We start from the raw sequence: 21352 nt of genomic DNA, 5'->3' as shown, positions 1-21352 counted from the left end.
GTAATTAAAAAATCTAAGAATCATTACTGAAAATTGATGTATAAGGGACACTAATTGCTTTTCTGTTATTTGGCGTATCATAATGTAATTTTCGAGAGATATGCACGTCAAATTGGCACATACATTATCATGAAAATGAAATTTATAATTTAACCCTTAAAGTTTGATGTGTAATATAAGCAAAACAATCTATTATATATAGTATTTACATTGTATTTTATATATTTTAATGATAAAACGGGTATTATTTTTTCGATAAAATTCTATCGATTAGCATTATGACACGTTAATTCTAGCATTAATCGAGACAGATCACTAGTTATACGAAGTTCGACCAATAATTCGAACAATGAAAAGTGAGGATAGAAGCTTCATGATTACGTACGTATAGCAATCAAGTTTTTCACCGGACTAATTTATATCAAAATATTCATAATATGATGAATTCACTAACCATATAATCAATAACAAATTTAACAGTGTATATCTTAAATGGTTAAAGTCTGCTATTTCAACACGACGTGCAAAAGGACAACTTTGCCGCACGCTCAGCGAAAAACGTGCGCTCAATTGACATTTAATCCAGACGTTGCTTGGAAAATTAACGTACCTAATATCTTTGGCAAAGAGGTTGTCGTCTTATATAGCTTTCCAGCTTCGCTTCGCTTGGGCACAAACCTCACGTAAGATAAAAATCTGCAGCTTTTCCGCATTAGTTAGGTCATATATTATTTCACATTTTTCAAGTAGTAACATAAACAAAATATCATTTAAATGTTGCAAAAACTGCAGCGTTTACAGCATAGCATCCTACAACTTTTAAATGATGAAAAGATTTTTCTCACGGAATTCTGTTTATATTTTCAATAGTATATTAATAATAAATTATATATTAATAATAATTATGTTAATAATAATTATATATTAATAATAATTATATTAATTTATATATTAATAAATTTAGTAAGCTATTTTATAGAAGCTAAAACAGAGGAAGGAAAGTCTGAATGAAAGACTGCAATGTTCAGTTAAAATATTTGAATTTATATAGTTACAACACGTAGTTTAGGTGTTTCAAAGCAAACATTTTCAGATTGGTTAACATTATAAAGCTCTCATTTTTTGCCCACAAAAATGTTTGTATGTACACGAATAAAAAATATCACACTTACATATTTACGTGGCTGATTGTTCAATAAAAATACATTGCTTGACACGGCGTATACGTAAATTTAAATGAACAAATTTATTATTAATAGAAACTTACAAAGGAAGCACAAATATTTAACAGAATCTTGAATAATAAATACTCAAAAAGTAATAAATAGGATAAGTCATCAAGAGACTAAACAATGAAAAAAAGAGAGACTAAACAAAATAGCACATGTTAATAAAATAAATTTAAAATCACCTTAAACATTCATAACAAGCAATTCCAATACTCATGAAAAAATTTTTTTAACATTCAAGTGAATACAACGATTTTGATTTAGTTCAATTTTAAATATTGATCTCTTATATTATAGTCAACGTTTTTTAAGTAGATTCATTTCGTAAATTATAGTTGCCGTCATTCTCGAGAAGTGGGTACTTATGTTGGGAGAACTATATATATATTCCATGGCATGTCACATGAATCACATATAAGTGGTGCAGATAAAGAATTAACAAAGTGCTTCGTTTAACGATTTAAACGATTTTATTTTACGAAATGTATCTTCTTTAAGAATTTTATGTTACCTAATTATTACAATAAAAGCCATCTCTTTTTACCTTATTATCACTTTAAACCTTTTGTGGTTTATGAAAAATATTTTTCTTCAATTTTCACACTGATAGAGACTTAGCGTTTGTGGTATTAAAATTCAACTCGATATCGAAAAAAAATCATTTTGTACAATATTTCATATTACTTCATCTAACTTTCAAAAGTATAATCACAACAATTTTTTCAGAAATAAAACAGTCTTAATATTTGATAACAAGTATATCATTTTGTAAAGATATATTTGAAACTATTGAATAACTAATTTACATAAACATAACATAGAACAATGATTCAAGTTGAAAGCAATCAACTATTCAACAATTTAGAAGAGCTTTTTAAGAAAATATCAATATGTCGAGTTTCAGACGTTTTGGTTGTATACACAAAACAGACAGCTATCACGTTTTCTAAATTTTATTTTTGTATATTATATCATTTAAACTTATCTTTCAGCTAGGTTTTAGGCGCTACAAAAATATCCTTGCATTATTTAAATAATAGATTGGCCGGCAATCTGTCGACGTAAATATATAGAATTTCTTTCATGTACAATTGTTTCGCAGATGAAAGAGAAGAAGACTTTCGTTAAATAACTGTAAAAAATTCGCAAACGTAATATGCAGTCTTTTGTTCAATCTGCTTCTACAAAATAAATATGCTATTGGAGATTGAAATAGCACTACTAAATAAAAAAACAGTTTTGTAGAACCATTTTAAATTTTATGTGACTCACTTAATAGTAATTTGTGAACAAGTAGTACTTGAAATTATAGTCATAAATTATAATTTTATTGCACTACTATAATTTTAATGTATTTATCGTCGACTTTTGAAAATTAAAGATATTTAAAAGCATTGGAATTAATGAGCATAACTTGTACAATATGCAGAAATAAAAATTATGTCCCGTCAGTGCCTGAAAATCATACTAGTAAGATTTCAGCATACTCAAATATACATATGTACACATTCAAACTAAATATTTTCTTTTAGTTGCTTTCAAAAAATATCAATAATTTCTAAATGTTCCAATATCAGTTGATAATATACATTAACAAACCATTCTGCAAGAATCCTAAATTTATGTTATTTATATAGGCTAAAATGTTGAATAGCTCAGTTCTCGCACTAACAAATCTTTATGTAAAATTTTTGAAATTACTAAATTAATTTATCCGTGATAAAAATGTTAATTAAAATTCATATTGAAAATTATTTTTTTTATTGCGACGCATGGCTTAAATTTCTATGTAATTTGCGACAATATTGAGCTTTTGATATTTTCCTATAATGGATTCACCACATTGTGTACAACCGATATATTTTCACATCAATGAAGTCTCAGTCATAATAATATTTGATTTCATGTACGCTTGAACTTATTTTATAATCAATTTTAATATTAATATGCACAATATAATTGTTGATTGAAAGCTTGTACGCTATTGCAACATAATCCATTGATTTGTACAAAAAACGTAAAATCAGTGGATTCGGCTGGATATTCAAATATTTCAGGACAGTTATTATTTTTAAAATTTCTTTGAATTTTCCATCTTCAAACTGATCTGTAACGACAGTTGGCAGTCACTAGCATGCTTTAGTGTAAAGATTGATACAGAGCGTAAAAGCCTAGATTACATGTTTAATAAGAAGTAATAAAAATTTATTCTTTCATGACTTTTTCATTTCCACTTTCATGTTAATTCTCTCCTTTATTCACCAGCGAAAAATTAATAACCATAGTCTTTATTATATACAGACCTCTACGATAAGACACGATCTGTTACGACTTGCTCGAACTACAGCAATTGGAACAGTCAAAACAACTGGTATGCTATCTTTTATTCGGCCACGCAAAACCTCGACTACTAACACCTAACGCACCACCTGGTAGTTGGTTTTGCAAGTCAATCACAGATTCTTGTAATATTCTTTTTTCCTTTATCAGTACGGATATGTCTTCTTGAGCGTCATTCAGACTCGATTGCAGTTCTTCTTTAACTTTGCGAAGTTTCGAATTTTCTGTCGACAAACGCTCTATCATTGATAATCTACGACGAAGCTCGTCATTGTCGGATTTTAACTTGTGATTTATGTCCTTCAAAGCATTAAACTCCATTTCTTGATCCCCTAATTTTGAAAGATGACCGTAGCTGCCTTCTGTTGCATTTGAGTTCCATTCTTTGTTGTTTCTCAGAGAGTTGCTCACTGGAGAATTTCAAAATATATGAATAATTAAGATTTTTTTTATAATAAATACACTAGTCATAAGAGAAGTAACAACAAACACAAAAACATTTTTACGTTTTAAAATTTTTCATTCTAATTATTGTTCAAATTACTTTGACCTTTTTATTTATGAAATTATCTCAGTCTCAAAAAATCTTCAAACATCAAATATTTCTTTGTAATACTAATAACATTATAAGAATTTTATGAATTTAATGTTAGTTGAATTAAAAAATGAAATAAAGCATTATTTTTTGTATATAGATTCGCGTTTTAAATCCAGTACAAATATATTCGATATTTATTTTCAATTCTAATAAAAACTTAACGCAGAGCATAAGCCTCTATCAATAACACTATTCTAGTTAACATGCATTATCAAAGTGCGCGTCCAAAGTATCAGAATCCAGACGGACAGTTATCTAAAGCATTGCCTATCTAACTAGCTCTATCTAATTCTACAATTCTATGTTTTTTTTCTAATCGTGTTGTACCAATGCTCACATTCGTTAGGCCGCCTGAGTGCATTGAACAATTATGCTAGATAAGTAATAATAAAATAATATGCAATAATATTAAATAATATTTAATTCTGCCACTTGCATTAAAAACAAAGTCACAATAAATTAATTAGACAAGAAGCATTTTGTTAATCTATTTTTTGTAACATATTTTTTCTGAATTATATAGTTAACAACTTTATGCAACAATATAATGAAGTAAAATCTAAAAATTTCCACTAGACACATGTCACGTAAATTAATAGCACAGTATTCTACGAACGACAAGTGGCAGTTACGACAAAATACTTAATTTTTTTTAAATAGAGCATCCACTTACCGGCAGGTTCGATGTGAAACACACCAGACGTATCTCTTGTTATCCTTAATTTAGAGATGTCCAAATCTATCGGAATTGGTCCAGGTGACGTTATATTATTGGGTGGGCGATCTTCATTTAGTCGTACTGTTATATTTTCTAGTAATATCTGCAAATAAAGTGGTAAATTAGATAGCATTTTTTTTCGATTATTATTTAAATAACACCAGTACACGAAAAATTATCTAAGCCAGAAATGTGGCTTAAACACTTTTTCTATGTACTGATGTAAGAATTAATACTAGAAATATTAAGAAAAAATGCCTTGGTTGGTATTGGTTTCGGAATAACTTCGTCTTCAATCAAGTCCGCCAAGCCAGTAATAAAACTTATAGACATGGTGACCGAGACATCAGCAACTTTGACATCGATATTGTCCTCGAACAAACCAAGAATGGCATCCTTGTCATAGAAGTTTATGATGCTTTGATTATGCGAAGATCTGCTACCAGTGCAGTCACTCATCGCCTGTTGACTCGTTTCCCAGATACGCTTAGCGTCATCTTTATTCTTCAAATCGTGATCCAGGCGAAGCTTGATGCGAGAATGACAGTCTGAATCCGATGGCAACTCAACCCAACCACGCGACCGAGAGCTGAATTTCGTCTAAACGAATCAAACAAAAAGAAAAATTAGCATGTTATACGGTATTCTCTAATTTTGTTCATCTAAATTCAAGCCTTTTTATCGTTATCGTTTCGTAAAACAATAGTGTGAAACAAATTGCACGATCTAAATATTCAAAGTATATGAAACTACAATTTAATAAAGAGATGATTTTATATTATGCTTCTTTCAAGCGAAAGAATATTTTATGCAATTTATACTGTTACAAAATAATGTGTGTCGTAAGATGAAAATGTAACATTTTTCTTTAACTCCAAATTTCCCAATTGATTTTATCGCTACAAATCAAAATGTAAAAATGTTCAACAAAATATGTTTTATAGAGTAAAAGTGTCCATAAACTCACATGACTATTAAAATATATTCAAATTTTTTTTCAAACGTAGGTAATAGCAATATTGAATATATTGGTTTGCATAACTTTATTTGCGTGATGGCATGCTGGCAGTTGAAGCTTCATAAAAATGTTATTAATGCTTATGTACGGTATGCTCATCATTTTTTTCAACTATATACAAGCCAGAAAATCATTAGTGAATTTGTATTAGTGAATTTTAACATGCTTCCAGAAAGTCTTGTACTTCGCTTAGTTGATGTAATAAAATGATTCAAATTCTCTTAAAGATGTTAGAGAAAAACCTATTTCTAATGGTCTCAATTCATGCATTTACGGTGAATTTCTACCAATAATTTAGTATAAAATGTTTTGCCAATACCTTTCTCTTGGCCTGCCACAAGTGCCACACAAAAACAATCATAAGAGAAGGAGAGACGCGGGAGAAAGCATGCAAAAAGTTTAAAGACCAAAATTGTATATAAATATGACACATATGTATAGTAAATATAAATTCATTAAGAGTCAACCGAACAATAAATAAGATTAAAAAAGATTATACCACTATATATCAAAAAGTATTTGTTAAATGTAATCTTTCAAATCTACTATAAAAAGCTTGAAGTGTAGATATTAAAAATTTTTAAACAAATAGATGGGAATATAAATAATTGATTGTTTTACTGTAGCGAGTATATACTGCTAAACCATAATAATAGTTGTTACAAATATGTTAAATAAGTCAATGAAATGTTAAAAAATGAATTTAGAATGCTGAAATAATTCAATTTGTTAAAATAAAAAAACATCGTTAATAACATTATTCCACAGCCTTGGACGTTTTTTTACAATACTTATCTTATCTTTTAATTACCTGAAATTCATCCCATGGTATAGATGAACATTCGTCATTAGCAAAATTGCATACTTGGACCTTGATTGCTGAAGAAAAACCTGAAGATTGCTGTACAATTTCAACTTTTGACAGTTTGAAAGTTGTCATCGAAACCTAAAGAGCGTATTTTATTGATATAATAATACAATACAATAATAACTACCAATTCTATTGATGATAGTAAACGGTACGCACCAAATCTTTTCTCTTGCACATACTGTCTAAAGATTTTTCACTCTGCGTATCCGGTGTTTCCTCAACAACTTCGCTTGCTTCTTCAACGGTAGTTATTCTAATAGAGTTATCTACATTAAAAGCAGCATCAATTTTCTCTTGATCCTCCAAGGAGACGACTATGTAATTTTCACTATCTGAGCTCACGTCGCTCTGCATTGAAACCGTATCACTGCCATCTTCTGGAGACGGTTTCAAGGCTGAATCTAAAGACGTCATGAAATTGCTGAAGCCTTTTTTCATTGAGGACAGGTTGACGTTAAAATTATTTGGAATTATTCCCGATATTGAATCGGCTTTGGCCAGCTTTATTTTTTCTGTCTGAATGTTTTTCAACCAAGGTCCTGGCTCTACTGCACTCATCTCACCAACGGACTTTAATTCTTCTTTTTCTGAGCCATTTTGTTGCTTAAATGTAACAACGGTTTGAGAAATAGTAGCTGTGTTGTTGACATGGCCACCAGCAAAATCGAATGACAACATTGAGGACATTTCGCTTTGTGGTGTTTCGATATCATTGCTCGTATTCATACGCTTATTGCTATAATCGACGCGAGCGGTTACCGCGTGTTGCCACAAAGTAGTCGAACCACCAATATCATCGATTATACTTGACGTATCCGGAACCACTGACTCGAGATCTCCTCCAGAATTTTCTTTTCCCGGAGTTTGAGATGGCATTATAAAAGTGACTTCAACTTGCGGGGCTAATGCTCCAATAACCATAGATCCTAAATAATTATTTAAATTTATTAATTATAATAATTATGATTTTGCAAGTTTACAAAATTAAAGAAAATTTATCTATCCTACCTCCACTTTCAACTTTCAATATCTTATTGGAGTCTATTGACAAGTAAGTAACAAGTTCGGATATCATTTCTGAAAGTCTTAACAAAAATAAATACTGATAATGATTGATTTGCACGCTAATTAAATTGCTAATGTATGCAAGGCCATGTATATTCGCAGTGCCGGGTTTGATAATGGTGCCAGGATTAGCCATGTGCAACCAAACGGTAAGCGGGAAGGCATCAAGAAACGGCACTGGTCGGTTTTGCCCAACTGCACGAGCTCCAAGGAAATCTCCCCATACTGGTTCCAAATTACAGCACCATACGTCTTTGGCTTCAGTCCATAAGAGTTCGCGTTTCAACTGACGAATCATTTCGCTCACGGTATTACTTGTGAAGTTTGGTGGAACAGATCTTATGTTATCTGTGCCTACAATAATTTTGTTTCAATCTTTAGCTTAATTTATTGATTTATAAAAAAATTGTATGGATTCACATACCAGCACAATGTTCTAAGAATTTCTCAGAGACTGCATTGAAGTCTCCAGATTTATTGGGAAATTCACTACCATAAAACATTTGACCCATTTGAAAGGCGTGAAGGCATTGAGCCAAATCATCTCTAGATGATACTTCACTTGAACGGACGTTTGTTATTGTAGCTCTTGAAGTTTGCATATGCAGCGACTTTGGCCTATCTTTTTGATTGATGTAGTCTTGTTGACTTTCAAATATCAACTGAAACCGACCAATTTCACATAAGTGTACTTTCAAAGATTTAAACTTCTAAAAAAAATATCGCACTGCTTACTCTTGGTAATATTGCTTCTATTTTTACATCAAAATACATAAATTTTGAAGAAGAACTCGCCATATTTGCGTTATTATTCATTAGCGAATAATACAAGTTGAGCAAAAATGAATTGAACCAGAGACAAGAGCACACATCAAAATTTATTTGTATAGGGTTAAGCTGTACATAGAATTTTGGAGGTGGCACTGTAAACAAAAGTTTTTTATATGACTATTACGCAACAATCAATAAATTTATCTTTTTAATTACTTACAGGGGAAGTTCAAGTCACCAGGGTAATAATAATAAGTAAACTCGGCGTGTAATATATTTACATCCTCTGGTAAACAGAATCTGTCTCGATCACCTGATGAATAAAACAACGAATTATTAGAAAATTATTGGTCAACAAAAAATATATAAAAATCAATCCAGCATGCTCGATTTATACATATTCGTCTTCACAACATACATTTAAATCAATAAATTGCTTGTTATTTCGTTGTAAACATTAAAAGATACTTTTTTTTCATCAACTACAAACTACTGTGATAAGTTAACATCCTTAAAAAACGCTAAGTGATGATAAAAGTGTAAACTACAAATATAAAAACAATTTACTTCTGCAATCATCGGAAACGTTAATTGACACTACATATTTTTGTCGTTTATTATATACCTGGACCGTGTTTCTTCCTTGCTTGTGCTATGCAAATATAAAAAGTTTGACAGTCATTTGATGTCCTTATTTTACACATAAACCAAAAATCATTCGTAAATGCAATGTAACTAGACATTGCCTTATCTCACCTGTTATGAATTCCTTTGGCATAGCTTTCCTAGATGACGTCGTAACTTTATACAAGGTGAAGTCATCGACTCTAATAACGATGCACGTAGTCATCAACTTAGCAAGTTGTTCTAAAACATAATTTTTTACCGGATTGCCGCTTGGATGTACCGCTGATTTTTTTGGATCTTGAGAAGTTGAATTTTGATTTTGATTGTTTAATGCTTTATCTCTATTTTCTCCATCTTTATCATTACCTGAAGAGATTTCATTTTACTTTATTCAGACACAACTTGTGATACAAACAATAAGATTGTTTAATATTTTAACTTCTTGTACTGAACAATACAGTAAATGCTACAAACATTGATGAGTTCTCATAGATAATAAAAAAAGTTACATACCTGACATATTACCCTGAGTTTTAATAGATGGAGAATGTTGAGTTCGCCCAGAATCGATGAGATCCATAAATTGGCCGCGAAAGGAATTAAGCGATTGTTGCAGCCACTGACTATGAGGCGTAGCACTTTCTTTATATAAAGCCCAATGTTTACGATCAGCCAAAGCCAAATGATAAGGGTAGTAGTCAATTTGAAACTTTACAAGCGAAATCTGTAATGCACCTCCATCTTTCAGTTCTGGATGTAGTGATCTTCCAGCTGTAGGAATTAAAACTTTTAATTAGCGTAATAATTACTACATATTTATAGTATACCTATATATTTACGTAAACCAATTTGTTTATATTTTGCAAACTATAAAAGTATTGTTAATTACTTACATCCCATATCATCACAAAGATGCAAGTCTATTCTTTGAGAAAGGAAATGATAAGACGTTTCAATTACGTCATATCTGTTGAATATTTTTGCAATAGCAGTGTTACTTGCACTTTTCGTTCTTGTCTGTTGAGATATTTGAGCTTGATATTCTGGTAATTCCTATTAGAGAAAATTATACGTTTTTATTTAGTTAACAAATAAACTACTGAAAATAAATTTAATTTAATATTTACGTCTAATTTTCTAGCAGCCTTAGTCTTTCTTTCTAAAACAGTTGCTTTCTCAATCAATCCTCCTAGAGAGTCAATAAAGTGCAAAGCAGCTTTAAGTTGTGAGTCAGTTAAAACCCACAGAAGATCATCAAGAATAATAACTAGTCTAGATCCCATAACAAAACAGTCTAAAATCAAAACACAAATATACTTTAGGAATTGCAAATAAGTATATTAAATGAATAACATTCATTAAAAATAAAATTTACCAGATAATCTTTTCTTAATAGTAACTCTACATCGTGCTTGATTTGTAAGAAGGCGAAGAGGTGTAAGGTCTTTATCTTTAGTACTTTGGGCTTCTATTCTTACAGTTTGCCATTCTAATTCCTTAAATATTAACAATTGCCCTCTATCTGGGTCTTTAACTCTTGTAGTTCTTAAATCACATCGCTGCCATGTTGGTGACTTTGACTCTACCATAATACGACTCATCTGTAAAATAAATAAAACAGTTATTTTTCATATAAATGAGGAAAATTTTAGTTAAAAATCCAATAAAATACCTGAACTTTGGCTATGAATGCAGGACTTTTAAAAGTAACCAAAACAGTGTTTACAGCAACAGTTATACCATCAATAATTTTATGAATATATGAATATTTTGTAGGTCCTGTGTATGATGATAACCCTTGTGGGTTAGATATGTCTCTCAAATCTTCACATGTTTCCACTTCTATTCGAACCTCATCCAAACTCTGTATTAAGAATAATAAAATTAATTGAAATAAACTTAATGAAGGAAAATAATGATTCACAACTACATTTACCAAAAATATAGGAACATTTTTCAGTTTTGTCCACTGAATGCGAAAAGAAACTTTGTTACACCATGCACTTGTCAGTCTCAACCATGATGGCAATTCTAATAAGTCAGTTAGCACAGTTTCATCTAGTTCCAAATTTGTCAATTCACCTTCTCCTTTAAATGTACTCAAATTGATCTTATCAGCTGATAAGTTTTTAGTGAACCTGAAAAATATTCAATTCCTTTAGTTGATTAAATGTTCTATAAGTTGTTTTATTATTGTAAAAATATTATAGAATATTACATTACAAAAATTAAAAATAAAAAAATTTTTTAAGTTAAAAATAAAAAAGTATTACATAGAAGGAAAGTGTATGTAAAACAACAGTACCATCAAATCTCAAGTGCAAGTAATTGCAATAGAAAGCAGGTTCATTAGGAGAAAGTCCAACATAAAATCCAACATAAAAGCACCATGGAACCTCTGATATTTTTATGATCAAGTATTAAATATTTTTCATAGTAGATAATTTAATAACTATGATATACTAAAAATAAATTTGGAATGTTTTGACACTGTTGGAATGTCATTAAAATTTAAGAATGTTAGATATGTTAATTGCAGCTATTATTAAATGGGCTTCTTTCATATAAATGCAGATGTGAGATACATATTGAAAATAACTATGAAAACTAGTTTTTCTTAGTAAGATTACAGTTGTTTAGTATTGATTTTCTGTATTTTTATTTTAATTATGTTAAAATACCCATGAAAATCGACGTATTATCCGTGTCACATAATTGTAATTATCATATAATTATAATTATCACATAATTGTAATTATGTGACTGCACAACGAATTTGTGAGTAATTATCTTAGAATCGTGTTAATACGGGAATTTGAGTGCGAATAGCATCGTTAATAATTAGCAAAATTACCCATAAGAAGATAAAACGCAAAACTTGAATTAATATTATATCACGTATATACTCTAGAAAAATTGTTTAATTGCATTGTTTCTATTTATTTATTATCAGTGTCAATGATAACTAAATATAAAGATAAAGTAATAAACGTACAAGGACCCAACTGTCATTTCCACCTTGAAATCAACTCACCTAGACAGATGTTTAAGTAACTGATTTTTTATTATAGACACCATTTTCCCCTTGGCTTCTCCCTTGGAGCCTTTTTTATTTTTCTTAGAGCAGCATTATTTCACTTCAGACTTCGGGGTCCACTTTGATATGGATAAAAATTTTCTCTTGCCACGCTTAAAGTGGAATGAAAAAACCGAGACAAGAACACAGTCACAGACACGCGCACACCAGTATGTCACACTTGCCACTACTTGCGCCTTACTTGAGCGAATAAATTCAGCTGGTAGCTGGAATATTATCATGCAGTACAGAGGCTACGTTCCACATGAGAGCCACTGTTGGCCCCGCTTTTTCCATTCTGTGTATATGAGCGTAGAAGGAGAAGCAGAAGACTAGAAGAGACGAGGATCGATAAGAAGTTTGGCATTGACTCCAGTTTCGATACATCGATATTTTTATTGATGATTTCAGCTTCCTTCACGTTGCAGACGCACGTGTGCCATGGTCTCGTTGGACTGCGCATCATAAGCTTGTATTGTATGTCTGTTTAAATTAATTAAATAAAATAAAGTAAATTAATAATTCTACGTTTAAATTCATTTTATTTATATCATTGATAGAATCAGAATACCAGGTAAGTTATACTTTTATCAGTTAATTTATTCAGCTTAAAACGCTTTAATTTTTACTGAAAATTGTAATATAAAATCCAACATTAAGTTATCTATTGCATATTAAAGCATTTACAATCATTTGTATAACCAACGAAATATTAGATTGAATTGATTATTTGTTATACAGTAGTTATTTAAGTTATTTGTTTAAGAAAAAGCTGAAAAACTATTTTTTAATAATTTATTTCGTAAACTTTTAGCAACAATGCCAAAAACACATTCAGCTGAGAAAGCTCCTCGGAAGCAGGGCTTCAATCGTTCTGGGCATAGTATGAATCCTGAAAGATCTGCAGAAGGTCTTAAAGGAGTTGCAAGAGCAAGGACAAAAGGAACAATTAAACGCTTACAGATGTACCGCAATTCAAAGGCAAAACGAAATAGAGTTGGAAAAATAATAAGTCCAGCTCCTTTCCAAGGATGGCATGCTTCTGGGACTGTCTCAAGAGTTGAACCCTCTCCTAGATGGTTTGGTAATTCTAGAGTAATTTCACAAAATGCCCTTCAAAAGTTTCAGAAAGAATTAGGAGCAGTTAAGAAAGATCCTTACCAAGTTATAATGAAACCAACAACATTACCTGTGACATTACTACAAGAAAAAGCAAAACATGCAAAGGTACATATTTTAGATATGGAAAGGTTTGAAGCTGTGTTTGGTCCAAAAAAGCAAAGAAAAAGACCTAATTTATCAATATCTTCGTATGATGAATTTAAGCAACAAGCTGAAGAAAAGGAAGTGGAATATGATAAAGAAAAAGATAAAAAGGACTTTGATTTAATTAGACCAGATGATGGAGTTCGAAATGCTCAAAGAGACTGGGTAATGGCAGCAGGACAAAGTAAAAGGATATGGAATGAATTGTATAAAGTTGTAGATTCATCAGATGTGGTTTTACAAGTTTTGGATGCTAGAGATCCAATGGGAACTCGTTCACCTCCTGTAGAAAAGTATTTAAGAAATGAAAAAGCACACAAACATTTGATATTTGTATTGAACAAAGTAGATCTTGTTCCTACTTGGGTTACTCAACGATGGGTAGCAATCCTCAGTGCAGAATATCCAACAGTAGCTTTCCATGCTTCGTTGACACACCCTTTTGGAAAAGGCTCTTTGATTAATCTTTTACGTCAGTTTGCAAAGTTACATGTAGATAAAAAGCAAATTAGTGTTGGTCTCATTGGATACCCTAACACAGGAAAAAGTTCTATAATTAATACTCTTCGATCCAAAAAAGTCTGTAAAGTAGCACCAATAGCTGGAGAGACCAAAGTATGGCAGTATGTAACTCTTATGAGACGTATTTACTTGATAGATTGTCCTGGAATAGTTTATCCATCAGCTGAAAGTGACACTGAAAAAGTTTTGAAGGGTGTAGTGAGAGTTGAACTCATTCAGAATCCTGAAGATTACATTTTATCTGTTCTTGAAAGAGTCAAACCAGAATATATAATAAAAACTTACAAAGTTTTAGAATGGAAGGATCATATTGATTTCTTAGAAAAGTTTGCTCGTAGAAGTGGAAAATTACTGAAAAAAGGAGAACCTGACATTTGTCAAGCTGCTCGTATGATTTTAAATGACTGGCAACGTGGGAAATTACCATTTTATGTTGTACCAGTAGGTTTTGAAGAACCACTTGCAAAAGTAACTACACCTGCAGCTTCTAATAATCTAGATGCTTCGACTTCAAATGAATTGAACGAATCCAATGGTGATTCAACTGCTAAAAAAGATCAAGAAAAAGCGTCAATAGGCGTGGTTCAAGATTTCAGAAAAATCAGAGTTGGTCTACCGTATTCAGATGAAGATATGAAAAGTGACTTAATTGCTTCAGAACCAATTGTAAGTGAATGTTATATTAGTAAAAGCGCGAGTTGTACATCCATTGCTATAAATTCTGATGAAGAGTCTGAAAATGAAGATGAAAAAGTACAAGAAAACAGTGAAAGCAATGTGGTCACTGAAAATGATGGAACAATGAATGGCAACGATTCTTCTATTATAGAGTCACAGAATGATGATGAAGATTTAGATAGTAAATTAATTCCAATTGAAAAAGACACTTTGTTCAAAAGTGCTTATGATGAAGATGATGATGAACCAATAGATTCAAGTGATAGTGAAATCGAAAGTACAAAGATAAACACAAATTCAGCTAGTGGAATTTTCCAAGTATCAAGTATAAATAAATCTCAAAAAAGTACAGTCAAGATGACAAGTAAACAGCGAAGAGCAATAGAACGGGCAAACAAGAGGAAGAAAATCGGTAGCGACTTCTATGAAGTTACTAATGTTAAAAATAGAAATAGGGATCGCAAAGTGCCTAAAATTAAGAGAAAATAAGGTTTTAGTTTTATTTTTATATATATCATATTAAAATAAACTTATTATTACTTTAATCAATTGTCTACTGGTCATTGATTAATACGTTGCCGATTGCGTCTTTCACATTCATTAGAACTTTTAATAGTACATTACAACATTACAATACTAATGAAATAAATCAGTTTCATCTACGCATAGATGTATGCGTCCGATCGAAGTATGGATGAAAAAGAAAAATAACAATCACTTTATTCCTTTATTGGTATCGTTCGATATTTTATGGAATAATACGTGAAGAACTTATGTGCTTTTGCAGGAGTGTCAGAAATCGTCACAATGTGCTATATGAACGTGAATGATTTCAATTGAATATTTAAAAAAAATACATAAAAAAGAAAGAAATGATAAGTTAGACTATATAGATTGATTGTTTTTAATTTTTCTTCATGAAGCGATGATTTGCAAAAGTACATTATCATAAATTAAACATTTGAGCTACCAAAAGCAGTTTGATCTAACAATATTCTATATATGTGACAGATAAAACAACCAGAGTATACAGAATTTCTTTTCAATTAAAACCTGACTAACGTCGCAGAATACCAGAGCGAAACTCCATCTTTCTTTTCTGCATGTTCGCAGACATAAGAGAAAGAGAAAGAGAGTGAGAGATTACTCTCCTGTAAGAGGCTACAAAACTTGTAGATGCACATAAACTACGACCGTCGGTACAGCTACAATCACAGGCCTAATATTTTCCGGCATGTGAGTTCTTATTTGAATTGACATTTTGTTATCTCTATTATACGTAATCAAGCTAATCATTAGTATAATCGGTGATAATATATTAGCGAGGAAAACAGTTAATCGTGAGTGTTTGGATTTTTAACAGATAACAAAATCGTAGTGTCGTTCGATCGAGTGTAAAGTATTACAGCGAAGCTTCTTTGACTTTATAATAAGTGGTGCATAAAGCTAAGAATTTGCAAGCATGGCCGCTACTCAAAAATCACAAACAAACGACGGAGGAGAACTTGGCAACAGTGATTTACAGTTACTCCTGCGGTCGAAGCTCGGAAAACAAGTTTCGTACTGCACTCGACAACGTCGGCGCTCTTACCGCCCGGTGAAAATTTTGCTTGTTGCCTCTCCAAAGTAACTGCTACCGTGAAACGCGACGAAAATACTCCTGGAGAAACCTTAAATTTAGTTGCCAAATGGTTTCCTCAAGCCGAGATTATCAGGGCAGTTTTTGACTTTACCAAACTCTTTGAAAAAGAAATTTTCTTCTATGAAAAATTAGTACCGACTTTCAAGGAACTCGAGATTGAGTTTAGCGCTGAAACTGGGTTTTGCGATTTTGCGCCAAAACTGTATGGCTTTAGATTGTCTGACGATGCAGGGTCCAAAAATATCGACGAGGGCGTCATTATTTTGATGGAAAACTTGCAAACTCTTGGTTATTATACTCTGGATAAAATTGAAGGTACGCTATCAATGTATGATAAAAGTTCAATCGATTTCTTAGGTTCAACGTGGTTTTTACTTTTCGGCTTAAAACGCCAATTAATTTCTATAACTTATTAAAATTGTCATAGATATCAGCAACTTTCACAAGCTTTCAATGATTTATATAGTTGACAGTCGATAGAACACACCATTTTCTAATTGAAAAGTGTAATTCATATTTTTTATATAAGACATTATTATCCAATAATGAAATTAAAAGAGCCCATTCATCATTATGATAATAGGATCGGACTTGCAGCACTCGAGAGTAGCAATAAAGGCGCTTGCACGTTTTCATGCACTCGGCATTGCTTGTAAACAGCATCGGCCCAAATTCTTTCAAGATGAAGTATTGGCCCATACTAAGGTAGTGCCGTTCAATCAGGACGTTGGCAATAAGGGCAACATCTTTGAGGTGTTAAGCAAAATGATGTTTAAAGATTCTCGAATCGCCAAGTACCACGATCGTATTCTAAAATTCGTCAATCCAAGCGTGATCTTTGATTACGTGGCTCCAGAACCCTGGCTGTCGATCGCACATCTAGATTTTTGGACAAACAACGTGTTGTATCGCAAAGACGAGGCTGGTAATTTGATCGACGTCAAGTTCCTCGATTTTCAAAATTACATTTACAACAGTCCACTTAGAGATTTACCTTATTTCCTGTGCACGAGCACCAGCCACGAAGTCATGACCAACAACTTTGAAGAGCTGCTCGATTTGTATTATGAAACCTTCATTGACGCTCTGAAGAAAATGCATTGTGACGTCAGTCTATTAACGAGAGAGTCATTCGACAAACAGCTTAAGATTGATGCGTCGATCGAGTTCTTTCATAATATTTTAGCTATTAAATTTTTTAGTGCTGAGATAGATAAAGATACGTACGATCCGGCAGATCTTGAATCGGTTATCATATATAGCGATATTAATACGCTTGGTTATAATAAATGGTATGACATTATATTGACTTATATTGAACGTGGTTGGTTGTAGGGTACTAGGGTACACCTACTGCTGAGTGTTTACACTGTTTGATGTAGCAATTATATTGATTAACAATCTAATCTACGCAAAAATTTAACTTTTGATAACTTTACAGGATTTTTAAGCATTTTTGTATGTAGATTATTTAAACGTGATTAATAGTAAATATACGAACAATTTTGCGTCACCAACCAAATTATAACGTTAGTATGAATAAAATTCTGTGAATTTTTATAATGATTTACTGAATGGAAAAGAAAATAAAAATGTTAATTATTTAATTATAATTTATTTAACAATTTGTTTAAAAAAGCCAATATGTATAATAACAATACTTCTATGTATGTGCCCTTTGTCTTGGTTCTTCTTCCATTTCATACTCGATTTCCACTCGTGACCGTTTTTTCGAGGACGCCATTTTACCTTTCTTTGTTACTTTCGGCATGATTAATCCCTTACTTGTTGAAGCAACAATGTCCTAGAATATAGTTATAAAAATTAATTTGACTAATTATAAAAAGAACAGACACGCACGCGCATCTACACACACCCTACCAGAAGAAACTTTCCCGGGTAGATGGAAAGGGCAGAAGCTGGTTCTGATCCCTCATTATTAAAACCTCTTGACAGACTTTTTTAACAGAATGGAAAAAGTTTGAGAAGGAGAAGTAAACGAAGAACTACTACTGCACGGTACAGTTTTCGAAAAGATAAGTCAAATGACTATGCATTATGGTAAGTACAGGAAAGAGTCAACGAGCCATGTATCAACTATCAAAAAGGGAAAGATTATAGGCAACCATAGCGCTAGGTGTTAAGAATGCTTTCAATTACGCAAAGTAGAAGAGCAATATCAGCAATCTGGTTGAGGAAAAAATGATGCTATAATTCTATTTGAGAATAATAAGTAGCTACCTTGAGGGTAGAAAGCTAACAACAGTTACCAAGAAAGGTAAAATAGCCATTGAGCTGTGGGCGAGAATACCACAAGAATAAAAATAGAATGGGAATTTGACTAGATAATAAAAGGTCGTTCAAGAATCACGTTGAGGAAGCAACAACGAAGACGTCAAAAACTTATACATCCTTGTAACTAATGTTAAATATAGCAAAGGCTATGGCCAGCGCGTAGACAGCTGCTGCCTACAATTATTGAATGAATTCGTTGATACAAATGCATTAGCGCAGTACAGCGCAACTTAAATCTGAGAACCATTAGCGTATGTCAAGTGCCGTAGCCAAGGTTTTTGCAGAAATAATTGCTATAAGGCTTTAGAAAGAAAGGAAATTTGGAATCAAGAAGACTATTAGCGGACTTTAAGACAGATGACTGATGAGGAGAGGAAGAAGATACGAGCAAATGCAAGGGATACTCTTTTCACAAGATGACAAGAAAAATGGTATTCATCGATATTTACATTGACGAATTTACAAACTTATACCGAAGATCAAAAAATGGATACTCCGAAAACGGCGTGATGGAATACCACCTGACCCAAGCGCTTAGTGACCACTGATGCTTTGGAAAGATCTTGCCAAAAGAGAGCCCAAGTCCAATAATGATTACCGCCAATGCGGAGGAACAAACGATAATACAGAATACTATGTTCGCGTGCCCCGCATACGAAGCTGATAGAACTCTACTGGAGGCAGAAGCAGACTTGGAGAGGCCGTTAAAAGACAATCTAATTAGCAGTGCTTGAGTTGCATGAGAAATAGGAACAAATGGCCTCCAATATAAGGAAAGTTATTAAAACCAAAGAAGGAAAGGAGAACGGAATGAGAAAAAGAAACTAAAAAAACTAATGGACTAATGGCAGCAATTAAAGAAAGGTTCAGTAGGATCAGAATAAGCTCTTCTGAAATATCTAAAAAAGATTGCCAGTAGATGCTAGAAGTCACTAAGGCAAGTAAGGGGAGGGGTACACGGACACACACACACCCTTGCACGCACATACAATTTATGAATTGTCTTGCATAAAAACAAACCTCAACATCACTTGCGTCAGATTCGAAATTACTAGATAAATCAATTTCCTCTCTCAAACCAGAATCACTTTCTTCATTCTGTAAAACAATAAAAATATAATTATTAGTTATAATAAATTTCAAATACGAACAGCATGTAAATAAAATGTATCCAACCGCAGATTCCATTTCATATTCATATTCATCGTCGTCGTCATCTTCATCACTATCAGCTGCAATAAACTTTGTAGCATTTTTTTCTGCTTTTTCATCAGCTTCCAATTCCTTTTCAATTTCTTTTTCGATATTTTGCTTCTCTTCCTGTAATTTCAAATTGTATGACATTTAACATTGAATAAGCAAAGTAAAGGAATAAGAATTAAATTCCAAATAACCTCTTCACTTTCTAGTTCGCTTTCTCCTTCAACTTCTACAGCCTCAACTGCTTTATCAAACACTTGTTGTGGGAAATTATAGATATCTTTGTACTGTAAAAGAAAAAAATCTTAAACTAGCTAACTTCAAAATACCTCAGTAAAAAATGAAAATAAATTTGAAAATTATAATTCATTTACCACTCCTTTTTTAAGTCTTTCCATTAACTGCTTTTCTATATTTGTATCAAGTCTAGCAGCAACAAGAGCTTTTTCTTCTCTTCGTCTTTCTCTCCTCTCAATCTTTCTTTGCAATGGAACCAATTTCTTTTGTCTTCTGAGCCTTAATTTTCTCATGCGAATTAAATACTGTGTAATTTTAACAAACCTTTGTTTACACTTCGATTTGATAAAACCAGGCCAATATAGTAGATTTTCATTGATTTGATGTATAGCTTTTTCAAAGTTACGAGATAACTTTACTTTTTCCCAACTGTTTTTTGGACAGTGAATTCTGAAATATAAAAAAATTAGCCTAATGTATTCAATTCGATAGATAGAGATATATTGAAAACATTGAAAACTATTAATATTATGATTAATATGTTTCTTTCATGTCATTGATAAATATCATTTATTATGTATATTTATTACTTATTAAAAATGAAAATAATTTACTAGTATCTAAAATGATTACCGTTCTGCTGTTCTCATGTATAAATAAATTATACCATTTTCCTCTCTAACCGTTGCATACTGACTATTCGCTAAAGGACATGATGATCTACTACATAAACCTGTGAGGTTATATTCATTTCTACAAAACCTTTGCGTTTTTGTGCTATAACAAAAATATTTTGAATGTAAATAACATAAGACATAATTAACAATTTTTATAACAAACTTCAATAAAACTTACTTGACTTTGAAAGAACAAAATGATTTGTTAATGATACTCCATACCACCTATAAAAATATTATAATGTAGAAAAGTCTTTTGTTGCACGTTACTTGTAAATAAATAAATAAATAATATCTTTATATCTTTTTAATAATATCTTACATCATCATTCTGCATCTTGATTCAATTTATTCTGCACTAACTTGTCACTTATATATTTATTTGATTAAGCGTTCATTAAAAAAATAAAAATAGAAGTACTACTCCACGTGTTTTTATTTAGGAGATTAGACTATCAGCGCGAATACATGAGTCGATATCATGAAACGAGTACGAAACGCAACAAGCTGAACATGCGGCAA

General features: G+C 31.7%; 4 protein-coding genes and 1 long non-coding RNA gene across 9 annotated transcripts; 3 read left to right on the top strand and 2 right to left on the bottom strand.

Annotated features, from left to right (window-relative positions):
- Nucleotides 1–1029: 1029 nt before the first annotated feature.
- LOC131671836 (bridge-like lipid transfer protein family member 3B) lies at nt 1030–12405 on the bottom strand. 5 transcript variants are annotated; one of them, XM_058948592.1, is made up of 20 exons: nt 12272–12405; nt 11174–11375; nt 10910–11101; nt 10613–10838; nt 10365–10531; nt 10131–10290; nt 9751–10008; nt 9367–9603; nt 9236–9262; nt 8831–8923; nt 8575–8762; nt 8264–8501; nt 7783–8193; nt 6931–7700; nt 6715–6849; nt 6223–6234; nt 5144–5485; nt 4841–4988; nt 4505–4518; nt 3843–3979 (listed from the first exon to the last, which is right to left on the bottom strand). In XM_058948592.1, exons 1-20 carry the CDS (start codon nt 12313–12315, stop codon nt 3977–3979), a joined length of 3867 nt encoding a protein of 1288 aa, XP_058804575.1. In that variant the 5' UTR covers nt 12316–12405; the 3' UTR covers nt 3843–3976. The 5 variants fall into 5 exon arrangements, with proteins under 5 accessions (XP_058804571.1, XP_058804574.1, XP_058804572.1 ...); XM_058948588.1 differs by lacking the exon at nt 4505–4518 and having other exon boundaries at nt 1030–3979; XM_058948591.1 differs by lacking the exon at nt 4505–4518 and having other exon boundaries at nt 1030–3979; nt 9367–9477.
- LOC131671840 (uncharacterized) lies at nt 10504–10907 on the top strand. Its single transcript, XR_009302577.1, has 3 exons — nt 10504–10572; nt 10634–10679; nt 10781–10907. It is a non-coding gene; the product is annotated as an uncharacterized LOC131671840 (long non-coding RNA).
- A 369-nt stretch (nt 12406–12774) lies between the features above and the next one.
- Nucleotides 12775–15316, top strand: LOC131671837 (uncharacterized). The gene is made up of 3 exons (XM_058948593.1): nt 12775–12790; nt 12874–12887; nt 13128–15316. The coding sequence occupies exon 3, from the start codon at nt 13133–13135 to the stop codon at nt 15266–15268; it is 2136 nt and encodes a 711-aa protein (XP_058804576.1). The 5' UTR covers nt 12775–12790; nt 12874–12887; nt 13128–13132; the 3' UTR covers nt 15269–15316.
- A 691-nt stretch (nt 15317–16007) lies between these two features.
- LOC131671838 (uncharacterized) lies at nt 16008–17765 on the top strand. The gene is given in 3 exon segments (XM_058948594.1): nt 16008–16335; nt 16338–16736; nt 17005–17765. Coding segments are annotated over 3 exon segments (1245 nt in total). The 5' UTR covers nt 16008–16241; the 3' UTR covers nt 17757–17765.
- Nucleotides 17766–18022: 257 nt separating this feature from the next.
- LOC131671839 (protein MAK16 homolog) lies at nt 18023–21352 on the bottom strand. The gene is made up of 8 exons (XM_058948595.1): nt 21153–21352; nt 21009–21055; nt 20787–20930; nt 20291–20603; nt 20111–20203; nt 19893–20036; nt 19737–19814; nt 18023–18225 (listed from the first exon to the last, which is right to left on the bottom strand). Exons 1-8 carry the CDS (start codon nt 21165–21167, stop codon nt 18085–18087), a joined length of 975 nt encoding a protein of 324 aa, XP_058804578.1. The 5' UTR covers nt 21168–21352; the 3' UTR covers nt 18023–18084.

The sequence above is a fragment of the Phymastichus coffea genome, unplaced genomic scaffold, assembly GCF_024137745.1.
Source record: "Phymastichus coffea isolate CEN01 unplaced genomic scaffold, Cenicafe_Pcof_1.1 PCOF00136, whole genome shotgun sequence".
NCBI classification, from domain to species: domain Eukaryota; kingdom Metazoa; phylum Arthropoda; class Insecta; order Hymenoptera; family Eulophidae; genus Phymastichus; species Phymastichus coffea.
Note: the sequence above shows the minus strand (reverse complement) of the source record. Positions and strands in the feature narration are given on the sequence as shown.

Excerpts from the sequence above, each read along its gene's own strand:
- LOC131671836 (XM_058948588.1), bottom strand. The coding sequence starts at position 12,315 with ATGGTGTCTATAATAAAAAATCAGTTACTTAAACATCTGTCTAG. Across the intron at positions 10,009-10,130 it reads TCTTTGTGATGATATGGGAT|CTGGAAGATCACTACATCCA; the intron begins GTAAGTAATTAA and ends TAATTCCTACAG. Across the intron at positions 3,980-4,840 it reads GTTTCACATCGAACCTGCCG|TGAGCAACTCTCTGAGAAAC; the intron begins GTAAGTGGATGC and ends GAAATTCTCCAG.
- LOC131671837 (XM_058948593.1), top strand. The coding sequence starts at position 13,133 with ATGCCAAAAACACATTCAGCTGAGAAAGCTCCTCGGAAGCAGGGCTTC.
- LOC131671839 (XM_058948595.1), bottom strand. Across the intron at positions 20,604-20,786 it reads TACATGAGAACAGCAGAACG|AATTCACTGTCCAAAAAACA; the intron begins GTAATCATTTTA and ends TTTATATTTCAG. Across the intron at positions 20,204-20,290 it reads AAAGACTTAAAAAAGGAGTG|TACAAAGATATCTATAATTT; the intron begins GTAAATGAATTA and ends TTTCTTTTACAG.